Consider the following 18869-nt stretch of genomic DNA (forward strand, 5'->3'; position numbering starts at 1 on the left):
CATTGCTTCAGCAGCTGTAGGTTGTAGGTTAGGGTATAACCTGATATATAGTATTGGCCAGATAGGATTTTTTTTCTGGGAGTTAGAACAGTGCCTGGTATATAATAAATACTCAAAATTAGCTGTTATTATTACTGTTGTTGTTATTGTTAATATTATCATCCTAACCAGGCTTTAGTTTTTCGTTTGTTTGTTTTGAAGAGCAGAAGACATACAACACAAGAAATCATACCAAACCCAAACTAGTAGTTTTTACTGAGACTGTTTTTCTGTCTTTTTTTGAAATATATTATCATATGTGTTCTGGCCATCATCCGTTTATAGTCTCAGTTGCTCTTCTTGAAGATGGCATTGGAAACTAGAAGCCCTAGTCACAGGATTCTGGAAGATGCAGTCACAGAATTCTTTTTTAGAGAAAATCACTTTTTGTTTCTTAGAAACATCCAGAATGCAGCATTGCAAATAGTTCCTTTATTGTCTTTAGAGATTTAAAAATAACGGTAGAGCTGGGCTAAAAGTCTTTTTATTATCGTCATGGGCTTAGTAATAAAATACTCATCTCTGAAAGGAGTCTATTATTGATCTAAATTCTAAAAAATTCCTGTGATTACTGTTTGAACTTTAATAATATGAATGTAAGCCTCAAATTAGCACATTTTTATTTTCCTTTACCATTTTTTTCCCTGTGTGGATGATAATTTAAAGAACTCTCAGCGTTGTCCTCGTAATCAATCTCTCTCCTTCTCTCTCTGTCTCAAACACTCGTGCACGCACACACACACACACACACACACACACATAGAATCAGCTATATGCATTCATTCCAAAGGGTTCAGAATCTTTCTTACTCACTTGGAGTGCACTTTCTGTCTCTGGCCCATATATATTCCTGCATTTCAAGAGTAGATTCAGTATAAATCAGAACACAGCAGTCATAGTCATTAAGAAAAAGAACTCAAATTACTTCAATTCTGACATTGCCTGTGACTTAACGTATAAAATTTAAAATAGTGAAACAGCAAAATGTAGTATTTTTTGTTTGATAAGTGCAAATTTATTCACACATGAACAGTTTTATTGGATTTGGATAATTAACATGAAATTTATTATTTATTCATTGTTTTAAAACTAAAGAATGAACCAAGAAATCAAAACATTCCATGAGTGGTATCATTTACTATTTCTGTTTCTTTTGCAGACATTTCACTTCTATTCAAGTTTATTAGTTACTTGACAGTTTATTCATATAAATTATTATTAAATCAGACTCACCAAAGGATCAAAGTTATTATTTATTTTGCTCTATGATTATTAAGTATTATTTTCTCATATTGACGTTAAAAATTATTTGCTTCCAATATCTTATTCACTAAGTATGCCACTGCCAGTAGCAGTCATAAAGTCATAAAAATGGGAGACTGAAAGGGTTGGAATTAAAGCTCAGATTTCCTGATCTCTACTCAAAGCTGTTTCTATTAATCCTTTGTAAGAAAAAGAAGTCCACTAATTGATTTTGACTTTGGGTTTAGAATTCACTGGTAACATTATTGAACACCAATTATGTACTAAGGGCAATGCAGAAAATGCAGCTGTCTCTTGAAAGTGTTTAAACAAAATAAGCAGGCCCCAATTCTTTATCACTTATGGTTTCATTTCATTCCACTGGGAAGTCAGGGGACCTGTGTGTTCCCCATCTGCCACTTTTACAACCCAGGGATGTCTTTCTCAAGGACCCAGGAGCCACCTCATAGAAATGCAATCACTAAGGAAGTTGGTGCCCTCTCTCCCAGGCCCTGTGGGAGGGTAGGAGTCTAACTTCAATGGGCTCTAGTGAGCAAACACAGATGACAGAGTCAGAGAAGAACATCTGCAAACTAAGGAGTAACTCAGTGTGCCGGACACGGTGTCCCCTTGGTCACCCTCCCCACTAGTGTCCTCCAGCACTTTTCCCTCTAGCCCACGTCAACGCTTAAAATCCCTTCCCCACTTTGTTTCAGTGGAGTTGCGTTCAGTACTAAGTTCTGGCCTCTCTATGCTATTGCAGTAGTCTTTTTTTTTTGTTTGTTCTTATTGTTGTTGTTGTTTATTGATTGTTGTTATTGTTGACGGGGAGGTAATTAGATTTATTTCCTTTTTTTTTTTAAATGGAGGTACAGGGGATTGAACCCAGGACCTAACGCATGCTAAGCAGGCGCTCTATTAATTGAGCTATACCTTCCCCACTGCAGCAGCCTTAAATAAAGTCTTCCTTAACTGTTTAACCTTGTCCAGTGCAATCTTTGCTTTGACAGGAGTCAGATAAGAGCAGGGGAGAAGCATTTATGTTGGTGATGGGAAATTTGACTTCATAAAGGCTTAAAGATGCTTTGTGTCTCGGGAACTGACAATGATTTCTTTATTCTGCTGACAAGGTCCCCTGCATATGCCTTTCCTGGGACTTCAGAGCACTGAACACAGAGAAGGGAGGAGGCTCTTCAAGTTCCAGCTATGTCAGAAGCAGGAGCATCCCTTTCTGAGCTCAACAGGTGGTCTGTACTCACGAGCCAGTGTCACCATCACAAGCCCGATCTTGGTTGTACCAATGAATGAAACCAGTGCCTTATGTTGATTGGGACCCTCATGTAAGAGCTGAATTTTCTTCACTGCAATTTTGATGGGCACCCTAGGACAATGCATTATAAAGCATCCCCCCGCTCCAACAACTGGAACTATTGATTGGTGACTGTTAGATGTCTCATGTGCTTTGGAGGAAAAGGACAGGACAGTTTCAGACTGAAGGACAGAACTCTTGGGCACTAAGTAAAGGTTCTGTTTGTCAAGTGTTCTGTTCACCTGTCCTGCCGTGGAGAGTGGCAGAATGGAGGTCTTTACTGCAGGGATTAGCACAGGAACTCACTCTGACTTGACAAGAGAGCCCTCTGGGATGATGTGGCTGACCACTGATACACAGCCAAAGGGCTTGGCCCAAGACCATGGCTGGCAAGACATAGAACAGGACAGTCGGTGCTGAGGATCACAAGATAACCCAGAGAAGTGGGGCCACAGCTCATGTGCAGAGCCTAGGTCCGGGGCAGAGCACATATCTTGTGAGGCATCGGTCGATTGAGGAAGCTGAAGTTCGGGGTTATGTCCAAGTCCAGATGGGAGATCCCAGGGGGCGGCTGGAAGGTGAACTTCTGCAGGAGGCTCGTGAAGAAAAGGAAGAGCTCCATCTTGGCCAGTGACGCCCCAGCACATACCCGACGACCTGGGGAGGTGGGACGTGGTGGAAGGTTATTAAACCGACCAAAACTGAAGACTGTCTAGACAGAGAAAAAGGCCGTCCACGTGCCATTTCTTCTCCTTCACCAAGTGCGAGTCAGTTAACCTCTTGTGAGCCACCTGGGCTCTGTCCCCCCAGCTGAAGGACTGGAAATGCAAAATGAAATGCATCTGAAGACTCTGCCTTACAAGCTCCCATGAAGGACACAAGCAAGTAAGCAAACGTTAACATTAACATTCTAATGTGAAAAATGTTCTGGCAGGTGAAGCCAAGTGTGTGGTGAGAACGCAGAGGAAAGGTGGCCCATCAGGGAGGGCTCCCCTTTGTGCGAGGGCTTTACGTCTAAGGGTGGGAGGTGAGTCTGGCAGAGATGGGGGAGGGTGAGTCAGGGGTGGGATGCATTTAGGGCAGGAAGAAACAGGGCTGACTGGAGCACTGAGCATGAAGTCGGGAGTCTCAGACCCGAGGCCAGAGGTATGACCGGAAACAAGGTCACACTGAAGCACTTTAAGAAGAGTGCTTGGTGGGGTGGTGGGTTTAGCTCAGTGGTAGAGCACGTGCTTGGCAAGCCCAAGGTCCTGGGTTCAATTCCCAGCACCTCCATGAAAAAAATAAAAATAAACTTAAAAAAGAGTGCTTGGTTAGTATTTCTGAAATGTGAATTAAGTGGGGAAATGTCAAGGTGTCTGAAAAGTGGAGTGAGTTAAAATTGAGGAAGGAAGTCTTCTAGGTTGGTTTTTATTACCAACAACTGGGGTCTTAATGGTTATTACAAATCTTTCTTAAAACATATGGGGCTTTTTTTTTTTTTTTCTGGCTTAAATTTAATGAGTTCTGTGGTTGCATTATAGAGCAAAGGTAGTATATTGGTTGAAATGAAGCATTATTGAAGGCTTCAGAAGACCTAACCCGGCCCTTTCGTTCCTGCTCCTGGAGTCTCTAAATGATCTGCCACCCTGCTGTACCTCCAGTGAAATGTCATAGACAGTCCGGAGAGGGGTCTCTTTTTCTGTTTCTGTATTTAATTTGGAAGGTAACTCACAAGCGTACTGAGTCACAGAAGACTTTAAAGTTCAGCAAAATATTCAAATGTAGCTATTTTATAACACCTTGAAAGTATCCCAGGTTGGCCCTTTGGTTTGGTTTGGTTGGTTCCAAGGAACGGATTGACTCCACCCTCACTATGCCTCGTAACCAGGTGAGATTTTTAGGGAGGGAAAGACCAAGGATATTATCTGCCTCTGCCTAGAAGTGTTCATTAAGTCAAAGCTAACCATTCGATCCACAAATTGGTGTTGAATGTCAAGACAGATTGAACTTGGCTCTGAGTCTGTTGCCCTTGGGCGGCTTCTGCCTCGTAGGTGGGTCTGAAGAGGAAACGGGTGATTATAACACAGTATCACAAGCCATGCTAGGGTGTTGAGGAAGCCCGTGGAAGGGACACCAACGCTGGCTTTGGGGGACAGATCTCCCCGCCCGCCCAGGAGGAAACGGGTGACGCTGGTGTCCTCTAACTGATGATAAACAAAACAGCTTCGGGTGTGAGTCAGTGTCCCTGTGTTTGGGCTCAACTCAGTTTCACGGGAGGAGTCACGGTGCGCATCATTTTAGTTTACTCTTAAGGGTAAGTAGGTGAAAACGTAGTAAACGATCTTAATTTATTTTAAAAAGAAATGCTACATGCAAAATTAGTTAGACGTGATCTCGGGGGCCAATGAAAGAGCTTATTTGGATTAGGTAAACCCTTTAAGGAGCAAAATCTTTATCTTAACGCGGGAAGTAATAAGTGATCAGGATAACTGGGGAAGGGAGTGCCTTCAGGACAACTAGAGTGTTTGGAGAATTTCGCTCTCACAGTGGAGGCACAGAATTGGTTTTATATTATGTTTTCTTATTGTGACAGTTTTGAGATGATTGTATTTTAGGAGTTTTTCCACTTGTTTATGATAAAAACAGGATGACTACTCCTAGATTTCCTACAACTGGAAAAAAAAGAAACCAGTATAACTAGAGATGGTTAGAATTCTTGAGATAAGCTGGGCAAAATCCTTTGAGGATGGGTCACTGTGGCAGAATCGGGACTGTTGCTGCCGCCTCGTGGTCCAAAGACGTCCCCAGGCCCAGGTGTGTGAGAAATCGTGGAGGCCCTGGGTGTGGTATTGGTCAGAGCTCAAGAGAGAAAGTAAAAATAATGATTGTTCACAGGGGGCGAAGGGCTGTCGTGGAGAACGTGATTTCTTTTCTCTAAATATTAGCAGCAGTCAGTCCAAGAGCCGGTAAAGGAATCTGGAAGAAACTGTACGTATCTTTTCACTTGTAAAATGAGGGTTTTGAGTTAGACATGGCTGAAGTGCCCTCGAGAGAGCACTGTTTATGTTTCCATGGCTTTTTTCCCCCCCAAAAAATATAATGCAAGGAAATGCTGAGAGAAATGGAGTTCAAAACACTGCCAATACAGGTGTATTATTTTTCATTGCTTTTAACTCTTGTTCCAGATGTGATGTGATGTTTTTCATTTTAAGGAGTGGTGAGTATGTTTTCATTACTCCACCCCCTGCACTCTTGAGTACGTGGGCAAGAATTAGGGGAAGGGGTCGAGCTTTGTATCGCTCTGTATCCATAAGTTGTCAGCGGGGAAAGGAGGTCTGTTTTGGGGTGGCTGCTGTTTACCCATCACTGAGTGGGTCTCTGGAGTGACGACCAAACCTTTGTTTGTAGAAGCAGAAAGATGGCAAACAGCTCATGGTGTAGTTTTGCTAAGACTCCTAGAAATGGAGAACTCATTTCAGATTCTTAGAAATCCAGGCAACTATAGAATCCATTCATTTAGTTCTGTGGATTTCAAATTTTAATGTGAAGCTCTTTTCACTTCCCTGCCTTGCCCTCCTCAAGAAACCCTCAGAGCAACACTGTATTTACACGTCATAAAGCAAAGCTTTAACGGTTGGAGTGACGTGGGTTTGCCCATCGTTTTCCTGCTTAGCTGTCCCTCTGGCTTCCCGAGGCCCTGTACCTAGCCTCGGCCGCAGAGAGTCATCCAGGACTCCCTAAGGAAACGTCCTTCCAACGCCTGTTGTCCTGCATCCTGGTGAAAGCCGGAGAAAGGACTACTTCCCTCTCTCTGAAGGTTAGGGCCACGTGGGAAAATCCAGAACCTTAGCCCTGGCCTCAGGCACGTCCAGATCTCTCCAGATTTTTCAAGTCACCTTTCTCCAGTAAGATGCCTTACCTGCTGAAAAGGGCATGAAAGCTTTCTTCTTCATAAACTTCCCAGCAGAATCCAGGAAGTGCCCGGGGTTGAAGGTGTCTGGTGTCTCCCACTGGGTCTGATCCCAAAGTACAGAGCTCAGCAAAGGTATGACCTCGGTGCCCTAGGGGTAAAAGTGTGATGAGTGACAGAGATGAAACTGCTTCCTAAAGAGGTGGCTCCAAAGAGGTACGGTGACCTTGGCTGGAAGTGGTGTGTTCTAGAAGGAATGCGGAGGAGGGAGCTGGAGCCGAGTGGCTCAGGCTTGGGGTTGAGTGTGGAATATTCACTCTGTACCTAGTGAAAAACACAAGGCTTGGATTCAGAACCGGGAACAAACCCTAGGCACGTATTTGCTACGTGTTAACAGCGTGGGGTTTGATTTCCCATGGCAGTTGCTAACCTGATTAGTTCCATTCATCAGTGTGCTTAATACATGCTGGGAAGAGACGCTCCAAAGAAGGATGTAGCCCCCCAGTCACTGGGGATGTACAGGGTACGGGGGCCCATGTAACCAGTGGCCGGTGGCCGCCTGCAGAGGTGGGCCCAGAAGCCATGAACAGACTGTCAAGAAAAAGGCTCGGGGCCGTGGGCTACCATTACCTTATGCCACTTCCTCCCTTCAGCTGAGTTTTAGCAAAGATCTGTACCTCCTCAGTTGACCAGTCAAAGCACAAGGCTGCATCTGGGTGTCACAGTCCTCGGAAGCGGAGGGCCTCGCCGTGTGCAGGCGGAAGTGAAGGCCGGAGGTGCTGCTGGACACAGGGCCCTAAAGGGTGGCACGCCTCACCCAGAATCTGCTCCCTTACACACTAGCCTTGCCTGCACTCTCGGAACCCCAGCTTCCTCAGCTGTAACATGAAGAAGAGTAATACCTTCTAAAGTCTTTTCACTGAGCAAAGGCCACTGTTACCTATGAAGACGCTCAGTCACCTGTGGTTGGTCGTAGAGAGGGAGACAGGGAGGGGGGAAAGAGGGAGGGGAGGAGGGAGGGGCCGGGGAGGGAGGAGGAAGGAGACTGTCTGACAGTTCATCTGCAGCGTTTTGACGTTCTTTCCCTCTCCCCTGCCCCTCGCCTCCAGCCCTTACCTTTGGAATATAGTAATTTCTAAATAGAACATTCGTGGTTGTTGCCCGTGGCAAGCCTGTGGGCAGGATGTTGGCAAATCTCTGCACTTCGTGAATGACAGCGTCCGTGTATGGCATTTGAGCACGGTGTGCAATTCGAGGCTGCGCGGACCCCACGACTTGGGCAATCTCATCGTGGACCTTTTCTGCATAGGATGGAGAGCGGTTAGGGTCTGCGGTGGGAGGGGGCTGTGTCTTTAAACGTGAACATCAAACCCAAGTCCTCTCTGAGTTCTGAATCATCTTTTCCCTGCACTGCTTCTATCCCCGAGCCTCTGGGGACCTGGATGGAGTGATGCCTTCAGACCATCTCAGGATGCTCAGAGGGCAAGTCTACTTTCTTAGAGCATCAGGATACTAAAGGTACAAACGATTCTCAAGGGTACAAACGAAAGGTATCCAGAGTAGCTCTAGAATTCAATATTGTCCAGTCCAAGGGGTTCCTGATTCCTCTCCTTCAGGTGATGCTCTGAATCTCAGGAGACGTACCCTGGATCTCCGGATATCGCATCATGAGCAGAATCCCCCAGCGCAGCGTGGTGGCCGTGGTCTCTACACCTGCCACAAACAGGTTACTGACAAGTACCACCATGTTGTCATCACTGAAATTGTCAGTAGATTTATCTTTCTCCTAGAAGGAGAAAAGGAATCATTAGCGATGAAAGAATTTTATCCTGGACAAGCATCGCAAATAACCTCACGTGAACTGAAAAAAACAAAGTGCTGCGTTCTTCCCTCAATATGAGAATGTTGTGCAGAATGTTAGGATAAAGCACATCCTAGAAGCTAATAATGATAAATAATTCTGACACTGGGAAAGCCCATTTGCCATTCAGGAAGACTGGGAATTAGTTTTTAATTGAGCGATTAGAATATTCCCAGCATTATTTATTTAAGAAAAAAATTAAATGGTCTCAAGTATGTCAGTTGAAACACATTTTTCAAGATTGCAAAGAAAAGAATATTAATCCTCAGAGCCGTAACACATCTTGAGGTCTTCTGTAAGTCTTGGTTTTGTTCAGAGAGTGACATGAAAAGAGGTTAAAAAAAAATTTGAGAATGCAAAATATAATAAATAGCGTTCTTTGTAGTGTACAAATCTATCATTAACTTGAGTCCAGTTATCTTTTTTTCTTGGATGGAAGTATTTCCCCCCACCCCTCCGGATGCTATTGATTAAATCAAATAAGGGACCCTAGGCTAAGCATCATTACCTCCTGCTGTCTGACCAAAAAGGCATCAATGAAACATCTTGGATCATTTTTGTCAAATTTATGGTGGTGATTTATGAAAGTCCTTATAAAGGAAAATAATTCGTCTCTACTCCTGAGTACTGTCTTATGACTTCTGAGGAGAAACCCCAAAATGGGAAACGTATTGAAAAGCTAGAAGAGTAAAAACAAACAAACAAACAAACAAAACAAAGTTAATTAAATACACGTGTATAATGCTTGGGAGAATGGAATGACACCATTATTTCTGAAAGCCTTAAAGAAATAGCATCTCATTTGGACTTCAGTTTTACCTTAGCTAACAGTGGCAGACTGGACTGGACAAGATTTCATTTATCAGAATTATGTAACTTACGGTGAATATTGTCATGACTTCCAATAAGTTCTATGTACCCAGAGTATTTTGTATATTATGTCTACAGTCATATAGACATATGTATTTAGAGGTTAGATGAGACATAAAAACAGTATTGACTTTATGGTCAGAACTTATAAATCTAAATACTTTTCTTGCAAAATCCCAGGTGATTCCAGGTCAGACTATTCTAGTTCAGTGTGGTATACTGAATTCACCAGGGTTTCCTTGCAGGAACAGAATAATAATTATTTTTTGAATTTGTAACAGGCTTCCTGTCCACAGGTCCGAGACTCGCTCCATGAGAGCAGCCCCGCTTAGTTTAATATTCCCTGACCTTTAAAAAGTTCTCTGTTTGCTAACTGGAGTGTTTTCCTCAGTGTATTCATTCTCTGAGAGATAAGCTTTATGTATTTGTTCAGATGCACAAAGAGGTTCCTGACCCCTCCCAGATGACTTAATAAATAGCAAAGATAAAAGACCGTGCCTAAAATGAGTCATCATAGTTGTCTGACCCAGTGTTCCCCCGCACCTGTATTTAGAATAAGCCTGCAGGTAACAGAGCCTAAATTCCAAAGTGCAATAACGTGGTTGGTTGTCAGTGGTACTGCTGAAAATGGGAACTATTTGACAAGCACTTTTCCCCCTACATTCTAGAAGATAGCAACCTCACTTGCAAATATAAAAAATTGGATGACAGTGCAATGGCGTGGCTCAGAATAAATATTAAGGTTTTATTGGGCTTTATATTTTTTTGATACCTGACAGTCCCCCTCCGTTAAAATTCAGTCTCCTAAGTGGATTCTTCTGAGTGCTGCTTGTTCACTCGTGTTTCACCAGCATTCCATGCTAACTAGGGGGGCAGGTAAAAGATGGGTGGCTAAGATCCTAAGAATTTGCTAAAGCCATGTAATGACTTTTATTGCTTGTGATTCACAAGTCCTGCATCATAAGATACTTGCTGGATGCAGTGATCTGTGATGAAGAGTCTAGACAAGCAGACCTGTCACATCGGAACCCTCAGGATGTTCCACAAAGAGTGCGTTTTTGAAATGGAGATTCTCTGTTAATTACTTTTTCATGGTCTCTTGAACACTCAGGTGGACCTTAGAGGAAGTAAAAGTGAGTCGGAAAGATACAGTTACCGCAATGCTAGGAGTTCCAAAGAGTTTGATAATTTCACCGATCATGGTTATGTGTCTCATGAACTGGGCGTCTTGGTGGTCAAACCGTTTTCCAAACAACACAGACACCATGACGTTAGCAACAGCAGCATTCATTTCAGTTTTGCTTTCAAAGGGCTTTCCTGCAAGAGAATTCATTCATCAGATTGGGAACACAGGCGCCATCCGCTTTTCAAAAGCTTGCTTTATGCCAACTTCACTTTCACAGAAGACCTACATTGGCACTTGTTTTCGCAAACTAAAAGAAATCCGAAAAGGATTTTCGTTTTTTACAAAAAAAAAAAAAAAAAAAAAAAAAAAGCGAAAAGGAAAATAGCGTACAGTGGGGTTTTTTTTGGTGGTGGTGGTGGTGGTGGTGGTTTTATGCGGCAATCCCTAATTGAGGCTGCGTGCACCTGGATTAGTGAGAGGGGCGCCACCAAACGTCTTCTCCAGGAACTACACAGCATCTCGTCATCAAGCTGCCTTTGCTTTGAACCGTGTCTGAGCTGTGCTTTATCTCAGTTTGTACTGTGCATCCATTATCAAGATGAATCCCAAGGTGTCTGCTTCTTCACTTTATGTCTCTGGTTTTGGTTTATGAAGGGCTTCCTAGGAACGCTCTACTTTTGGATAGTGGGAGAAACCTATCCAAATTCACATATGAAATATTAAACCGGTTCCAGACTGATCGGGACAGACTGTCAGGGAAAGGTTTTCATAGAAGAAAGGGATGACTGGTAACCATGCCTTCCAAGAAGAGCTGAGACTAGAGTGGGCTTTGAGAAATACTCAGAATTTGGTTAAAAAATTGCCACGAGGAAAACTAAAAGTATATGTCAAAGGAAATCTGCATTTGACTCTAAGAAATTAAAATGTTGCCAGAATGAGGGACGTTTCAGTGTGTGTTCACATGCATGTGTGTAGGGAGGTGCTAATACATGATACATGGGAAAATATGTCAACCTACTAGGCTGCGTTCAAGTTTAAAAGCTTGAAATAGGACATCTAGATGATTAAAATGACTCTACTTTAAAGAACTTCATCCAGAGCAATTTCTTGTTTTAGCCTCTTCTGCTGCTGGGTCCTGTTTCCATCAGTATCACTTAAAACTATTTGGGTTATTAAACATGTATCAGTGGATGGGTATTTTTTTTTTTAAGTGAAGAGTAGTCTGTTTGCTAAGATCCACTCTTAACATCAGCTGCTACCTTCAGGGTGGAACTGCAAGGGGAATTCTTGTAGAGAATGTATTTTCTTCTACATGTAGGACTCTGTGTACACGAAGCCTTGAGAAATGCACGTTTGTTAGGCGCTTAACCCTGGAGAAGGAATAGTCGTTGTCTGTATATACTTTCTCTGAATTGCCAAGAGTGTCTCCTTCTAAAGGTACAGGGACTGCTAATTTAGCATGTGGGGTCCCCAAGGTTTCTCTTTCTCCCCTGCATTCATCTTAAGGTGATCTCCCTTTGACCAGCTCTCTTCATATTCAATTCTGTATCAAATGGACTCATTTTTTAAAAGTCTATTAATTTAATGGGAAGTTAGAACATAGATGAAATGTGGCACTTTTAACCCCTTTTTATTTCTCCTATTGTGAAAGGTAAATACATTCTGGGGCAAGAATTTCAATATAGCAATGAACAACCACATCAAGCAAAATGCATCATTCATGTAATTTTTCTTTATTACTCAGCAGTCTGTATTTTGGGGGTTATAATTTATCTCTCACAGAACTTTCTTAAGCTAGGCAGGACATAATAAGCCATGCTCTAGGTGTGTTGTTAGTTAAGGATAAAGGAATTTCAAACGGAAACACAGGAAGCAAATCTGCTAAAATGCCACACAAATTTATCAGACTTTTAAATGGACACTACCCTAGATGTTGAGGTTATGGGGGATTTTCTCTCTCTTTTTTTTATGTTTTTGAACTTTGCAAATGGACTCATTTTTAATAAGGAAATGAGCTCAATTTTTAAGGAAATGGGAATCCTCTTGACATGAAAATGAGTTTTTGGATTTTTCATCCCGTATATTGATAGAAATAACATGGTATTAACTCTCTGTTATTTAAAGGGATCAGAAATGTACCTAATACTGAGAGACTGATTAAAGGAGGCAAAAGAGACAGCAGAACTGAATGCAATGTGTGGTCCAGGATTTATTTAGGACATTAGTGAGACAGTGGTGAAATCTGAATCAGTTCTGCAGAGTAGTTAATATGTTCACGTCAGTGTTGATTTTCTGATTTTTGAGAATAGGACTTTGGTTATGTAAGAGAATACTTTTGCTTATTTTAAAGAAACACATTAAAGTAATTAAGAATAAAGGGATGAAAAGACTTGTCACACACACAAAAAAAGAATAAAGGGAGGGCATCTCTGCAAAGGGTCTTTTTTTTTTAAGTTTTGTTAATTTTTTTCTTTTCCTTTCTTAAAAAAAGTGAATAAATTAAATTGCCAACAATGTGGCTGGGCTGGAAAAACAAAGTATCTCAAATAGTTTGGAAAAAGGGAGAGAAAACATTTGTAACATGTTGACATTTCGGGAATCTTGGAGAACAGTAGAAGGATACTGGGGATTCCTTTTGTATGTTCTTGGAATTTTCCTACAAGTCTGAAATTACATCAAAATATATAATAGAAAGTATATCTTTTATTGACGTCTTTCTCGTGAAAAATAAGACGTGGTTTTTATTCATTCTACGCACCTCTGTAAGACTCAAAGTACTGAATGAGATGCTGGCATTCCTCTATAATTGTGTCTTCTGTGATCTCCGTGCCCAGCCCTAAGTTCCGCAAGGTGGTCATGCTGAATCTTCTCACAGTCTTCCAAGTGTCACCATGAGAGAAGGTGATTCCTTGTAATGAACAAAATGTTTTTAAATTACTTCCTCGGAGCTTTAAAAATCTAATTTGCTAGGACAAAGAAAAACTACAAAAAGAGGCTGAATTTTCCCTGTTGAAAGTAAGGAAAGAGGCTTCTTTCCACTTCGAGCATTTACTTTAGAACACTACTTTCTAAAAAGTCTTTTCTCCTCCCTTTCAATTATATATACATCATTTTGAAAGCTAGATAGGGTTTGTGTGTGTGTGTGTGTGTGTGTGTGTGTGTGTGTGTGAGTTTTATGACCTAGGAAAATCTTTCTCAGGGACCGGGGAGCCATTTCTTTGGAATATAAACATCAAGCAAGAGACTCCCAGTTTCTGTGAAACGGGAGGAACCGTACTTCCCTGGGTGCCTTGCTCTGAGTTGCAAAACTGCCTCCTGTCATTAAGATGGGAGTAATTTACTTTTACTTTATATAAAGCCAATTAATACAGATGGTCACCCCAATTCCCAGGTGAATCTAGGATGAACTATGTGTGACATTAAAAACAAGAAAACAGGCCCCAAATGGAATTGGTTATGCTAAGCCCCAAGTCACCAAACTGAGAGTTATGTCATCTACCTGACAGAACCCTGCTGTCCCCTCAAGAAAAGTAACTTTGCAACAACCCACCCTATTTTTTGCCCAGTATAACGTCCTTGTTCCCTTTCCCTTCTGACTATAGAAGTCTTTTTTTTTTTTAATTGAGTTATAGTCAGTTTACAATGTTGTGTCAATTTCTGGTGTACAGCACAATTTTTCAGTCATACATGAATATACATATATTCATTTTCATATCCTTTTTCACTGTGAGCTATTATAAGATCTTGAATATATCTCCTGGTGCTATACAGTATAAACTTGTTTATAGAAGTCTTTTTTTGCACAGCTCCCCAAAGCACCATTCTATTTGCTGGCTTGGATGCTGCCCAATTCAAATTGGTTTTTGCTCAAATAAACTCAAAAATTTTCATATGCCTCAGTTTATTTTTTAACAGTGACAAATGGGGCTCTCAAGTCCTCTTACTTGAGCACTGGTTAACGTTTTTGTACTAGGTTGTGCTGCTTGGTTATATAAAAAGTGTGAGTTTTTTTCTGTTTTTGCAGTTAGCAGATTATGTGATGCACATCACATTCCGGTTTAATGCCTCTTCAGTAATAAAATCGTTTTCCTTCTTGGTGGAGAGAAGGATTTCTAGGTTTGGAGGAGATTTTGTTTTTAATATATCTCCAACAAATTCAGTAACCAATTTTTGAGTATTTACTACATGCTTACATCATGCTAGATGTGATTAAGGAGTTGATGAACAGTAGAAAACAAAGTCTCTTTTCCCAGGAAAAATCAGACTAGTAGACACAAGACTACCCAAGTCAAAAGTTACAATCGGGAGTTGTAAGCAAGCTTCTACATTAGTGCTATACAAACACAGTTGGTATATAACACCACACTACTACTAATTTCCGGAGACACATGTAGCTGATAGTAGGTGTTCAGTAAATATTTATTGACTAAACAGATATGTGAATTTGTGCATAGCTAAAGGAAATAATAATGAACAGATGAGAGAAATTTCTTAGAAGAGTGGGAGCATGAGATAAACTCTTAGAAAGTTAAGGAAAGAGAGGTTGCCAAGGTTGCCCACATCTTTCCAGGGTCTTAATATTCTAATACTGGAGAGTGTCTGGATTTCACTAAAGCATTTAGTAAAGAGTCACACAAGCAGGGTACAGCTTTATCCAGGTGAAAATATGATTCAGTATATTTATTTCGCAAAGTATATTGTTTAATGGGTCTTTGCCAGCCGTTAGACTGTGGCCTTTTTAAGTTGGTGGCCTCTGTTCCCTTTACTTTTTTTTTTAATTTTATTTTTTATTGACGTGTAATTGATTTACAATGTTAGTTGCAGGTGTATAGCAAAGCGATTCAGTTATACACATACATACATACCTATATTTTTTCAGATTCTTTCCCATTATAGATTATTACAAGAAATTGAATAGAGTTCCCTGTGCTGTACATTAGGTCCTTGTTGGTTATCTAGTTTATATATAGTAATGCATGTCTGCTAATCCCCAAACCCTCCCTTTGCCTTTGTATCTTCTTGGCGTTGTACTTCCCAGCTAGTAGCTGGCTACAAATTATATGTTCAACAGAAGTAATTACCATGTATAATAAGAATAAAACCATAAGTCATAAATTTTCTTCTATGAAATTCTATTTCATCTATTTGACGAAGGACAAAGTACGTTGTGAAAAGAATTATGTGAGAGAATACAGTGCACCTGATTTAATCATTTTAACCACAAGGATATATTTTAAGTTTAGAGTTCATTACCTTTTCCTTCAAAAATTCTTTCAAATATAGGCACTTGAGATCGTTCTCCAAACTGATCGCCATGATTAACCAGGGCATCTTTCACTGTTTCATATCCAGAGAGTTCCACCGCCTTCCTTGGCCCCATGTGGATGCTGTAAATGGAGCCATATTTCTGGGATAGCTTAGGTGTACAAGAAAAAGAGAAGCCACTAAAGCATTGTGCTGTAATAGAAAGTCCACTGGATCTTGAGCTCTGGGCATTTAACTTTAACAAAGTAACCAGTTTTATGAACTCACGAAATGAGAATACAGGACTAGTTTATAAGGTACTCCTGTGGTTACTACACCCGTTCAAGCTGTAAATATTACGCTCATGAATTGAGTGTCCTTGGATAGGCTCCACTTGTTTGGGATTTCACAGTAATGGTACTCTGACATTATGAAACTAATGTATTTTGTCTCCCTATCATATTTTTGTTGGGTCTCAGTAAATGCCCACCACGGGCTCTAGGGAGACAAAACATTTCCTGACTACCACACTGACCACCACGCTCGAGCCCCATGTTTCATGAGGTGCTGTGACTATATCCTAGCCCCAATTAGTTTTGCATTAAAGTGTGACACTTCTTACTAAAAAAAAAAAAACATTCCATTTTCTATGATAATTAAATAACAAGAGCCAACATTTATTGCCTCTCTTGCTTTATTTCCAGCACCAATATCTCCTTCAGTGCACGTTACAAGCCAACAAAGTCATGTTATTATCACCTCTGTTGCACAGGCAAGGTGCTGTGGCCAGGAAGTCACATGGCTAGTAAGTGGCAGTGCTCAGCAAGGGACATGTGATTCAGACCTGCTGGACACAGAACCTGTGGTCTTAACCCAACTAAGGTTCGGGTAGAAAATGAGATGGGAACTTCTAACATTCCTTTCTTTAAGACACTTGACTTTAGGAAGCAGTATTAGAATTGCCACGGAAATGGCAGAAGGGCTGGGCAGTTCAGGATGATCATATGTAATAAGATGACTCTTACAGGGAAGTGAAAATTGAAATAGGCTGTGAGGAGAGAGTCTTTCAGATGAGAACCACTGTGTATCAAGACGATACAGCATGTTTCAGGCAAAGAATAAAAATTAGAGGTAAATTTTAAGGAAAAAAAATGGTGGAGGTGAGGGAGAAGTGAGGAAAAGACATTTCCTAGGTGAAATTAGCCCAGAGCAATAGTACAGAGGTGGAAATGAGAAGAAAAAAAAAAAAAAAAAAAAGAAGACTATAGGGAAAAGATTAAGCTAGTTAATGTATAAGCAAAGAATAAAAATATTGGGAGAAACAAATGTGATTGGGGCATATGGAATTAGATGAAGGACTTTACTGGAAGCAATTGTTCTGAGGAATTAGCCTTTGTGTTATGTGACCTTTGAATGTAGGCGAGAAAGCCCTAAAGTAGGACCAGAAGATCAGAAAACTCAAGTCCTGATTTTCTAGTTACTAATAAGTCAGTTGCTTTGAGTTACACCTTCATGTAAAGTCGAGGTAAAATAAGACAATAGAAAGCTTTGTGATTGCAACCTGGCAGAATCAGCAGCTTTCAGTGCAAACCAAAAACCTGAAAGTGTTGCGAATAATACTTGTTCTCTGTTTTCCTCCTGGGGTGGTTTTGAGAAGTACATGGAATCTTTGCAGCGCTTTGTGAAATAAAAACTGCAGTACAAACATAAAATATTATTACTATTATGTTGCCCATTGAGGTAAAGGACTGATCTCTTCATTTTTATCTCCCCTTAGGATTTTCAAACTGGGAAGTTACAGCAGAACTCAGTTTCAGTTCTCTGCCCTTTAGAACTTAAACATTGAAATTTATGGCCAAATGCCAACTATGTATTTCCTTCCTTCCTTCTTTCCTTCTGTCTTACCCCACAGTCAAGAACTATCAAATCTTTGAAGTAGAAACTGGAGAAAATGGGTCTAGGACTTCTTCTGGCCCTGGAGTTTTACAGAAGCGAAAGCAAGAGACTTCACTTCTTCTGTAAATTCACACCGCTAATTAATGACAAGCTCAGAACTAAATTCTGGGTCTCAGTTCTGGGGCCATGCACTTGACTGTTCCTTTTGCACACACCTGTTTCGAGTAGTTAACCAAAAGTCTATAGAGTAAAACGATAGATCACAATTCAGTTCCTTCATAATAGGATATACTTGAAATATGCGGATTGGGTATGTTGAGATAAAGGTCACAAGTCATACATATTTTAGGATAAAAATACCACTTCAAATAATAAAAATGTATGTACTAATATTTTATACATGCAAATTTAAAAGAAGTTTGAAATTCAATTTAAGGCAGCTCTATTAATTTTGAATCTTGCCTAATGATCCCATTGTACATATATGAAACAGTTTTAAATACATACGTGCTAATAAACCCACAAGGGTAAAAATGATTTAGGAAATTATAAACAAGTATGAAATGAACAATTATTTATTTATTTACCTCCAGCATGGTTTCATATGGCTTCTTCAGATTAAGGATGTGCAGATTTCCAATAATTGGTAGAGGTCTGGGTCCTGGAGGAAATTGTCTCTTGGAAGCTTTAGTCATGAAGATTTTAATGCTGAAGATGAAAATAAGAATCAGGCTCAGAACTGGAAGCAGGAAAGAATCAAATCCACTCATCATCTTTAAGTAGAAGTATTATTAAAACAATGGAAAGCTTTGTGGTGGCAACCAGGCAGAATCAGCAGCTGTCAGTGCAAACCAGAAACATGAAAGTGTTGTGAATAATATCTGTTCTCTTTGGTAATCAACCGTCTGTTTGCATGAATGAGGCCCTATCCAGTAAGCTTGCCTTACTTATGTGGCCTGCCTCCCTCCCTTTCACCCCTCAGTTCACTCCATTTTAGTAAGTAAAGCCTGGAGGGATTTTGTTCTCATGTAAAACTGGGGTTAGTCTTCAGATCTGAGAAAAATGCAACATGTTTAATCCTCAGTGTGAAATCTACAGTTTCACAAGACAGTTACTTGTACTGTTTGATCTGTGTGTGGCTGGTCAAATCACAGCGTCACACCAAGAATTTCGAAGTTCTTATACAATGAGGAGCTCATACTCTTCCACCCTTCTAAAGGAGTTGCGTGGGACTCTCAGTGGTGCCGTGCAAAGAACACTGATTTTTTTATTATGATATATTTTTATTGAAGTATAATCAGTTTACCATGTTGTGTCAATTTCTGGTGTACAGCACAATACTTTAGTCATATAGGAACATACATATATCCATTTTCATATTCTTTTTCAC

The 18869-nt window shown here is 40.6% G+C and overlaps 1 protein-coding gene and 1 long non-coding RNA gene across 2 annotated transcripts in view; one reads left to right on the forward strand and one right to left on the reverse strand.

The window, feature by feature from the left end:
* Positions 1-1974: 1974 nt before the first annotated feature.
* The window catches only part of LOC116658311, a 109072-nt gene continuing 92177 nt past the window's right edge, over positions 1975-18869 (forward strand). The window contains exon 1 of the long non-coding RNA XR_004313644.1: positions 1975-3475. This is a non-coding gene — a long non-coding RNA (uncharacterized LOC116658311). The remainder of the gene's footprint in view (positions 3476-18869) is intronic.
* On the reverse strand, positions 3060-18240 carry LOC102511844 (cytochrome P450 2K6). The gene is made up of 9 exons (XM_032463226.1): positions 18067-18240; positions 15593-15755; positions 13098-13247; positions 10370-10530; positions 8852-9022; positions 8127-8268; positions 7599-7783; positions 6492-6633; positions 3060-3247 (listed from the first exon to the last, which is right to left on the reverse strand). Exons 1-9 carry the CDS (start codon positions 18172-18174, stop codon positions 3060-3062), a joined length of 1410 nt encoding a protein of 469 aa, XP_032319117.1. The 5' UTR covers positions 18175-18240.

Source organism: Camelus ferus, chromosome 20 (assembly GCF_009834535.1).
Source record: "Camelus ferus isolate YT-003-E chromosome 20, BCGSAC_Cfer_1.0, whole genome shotgun sequence".
Taxonomy (NCBI): Eukaryota; Metazoa; Chordata; class Mammalia; order Artiodactyla; family Camelidae; genus Camelus; species Camelus ferus.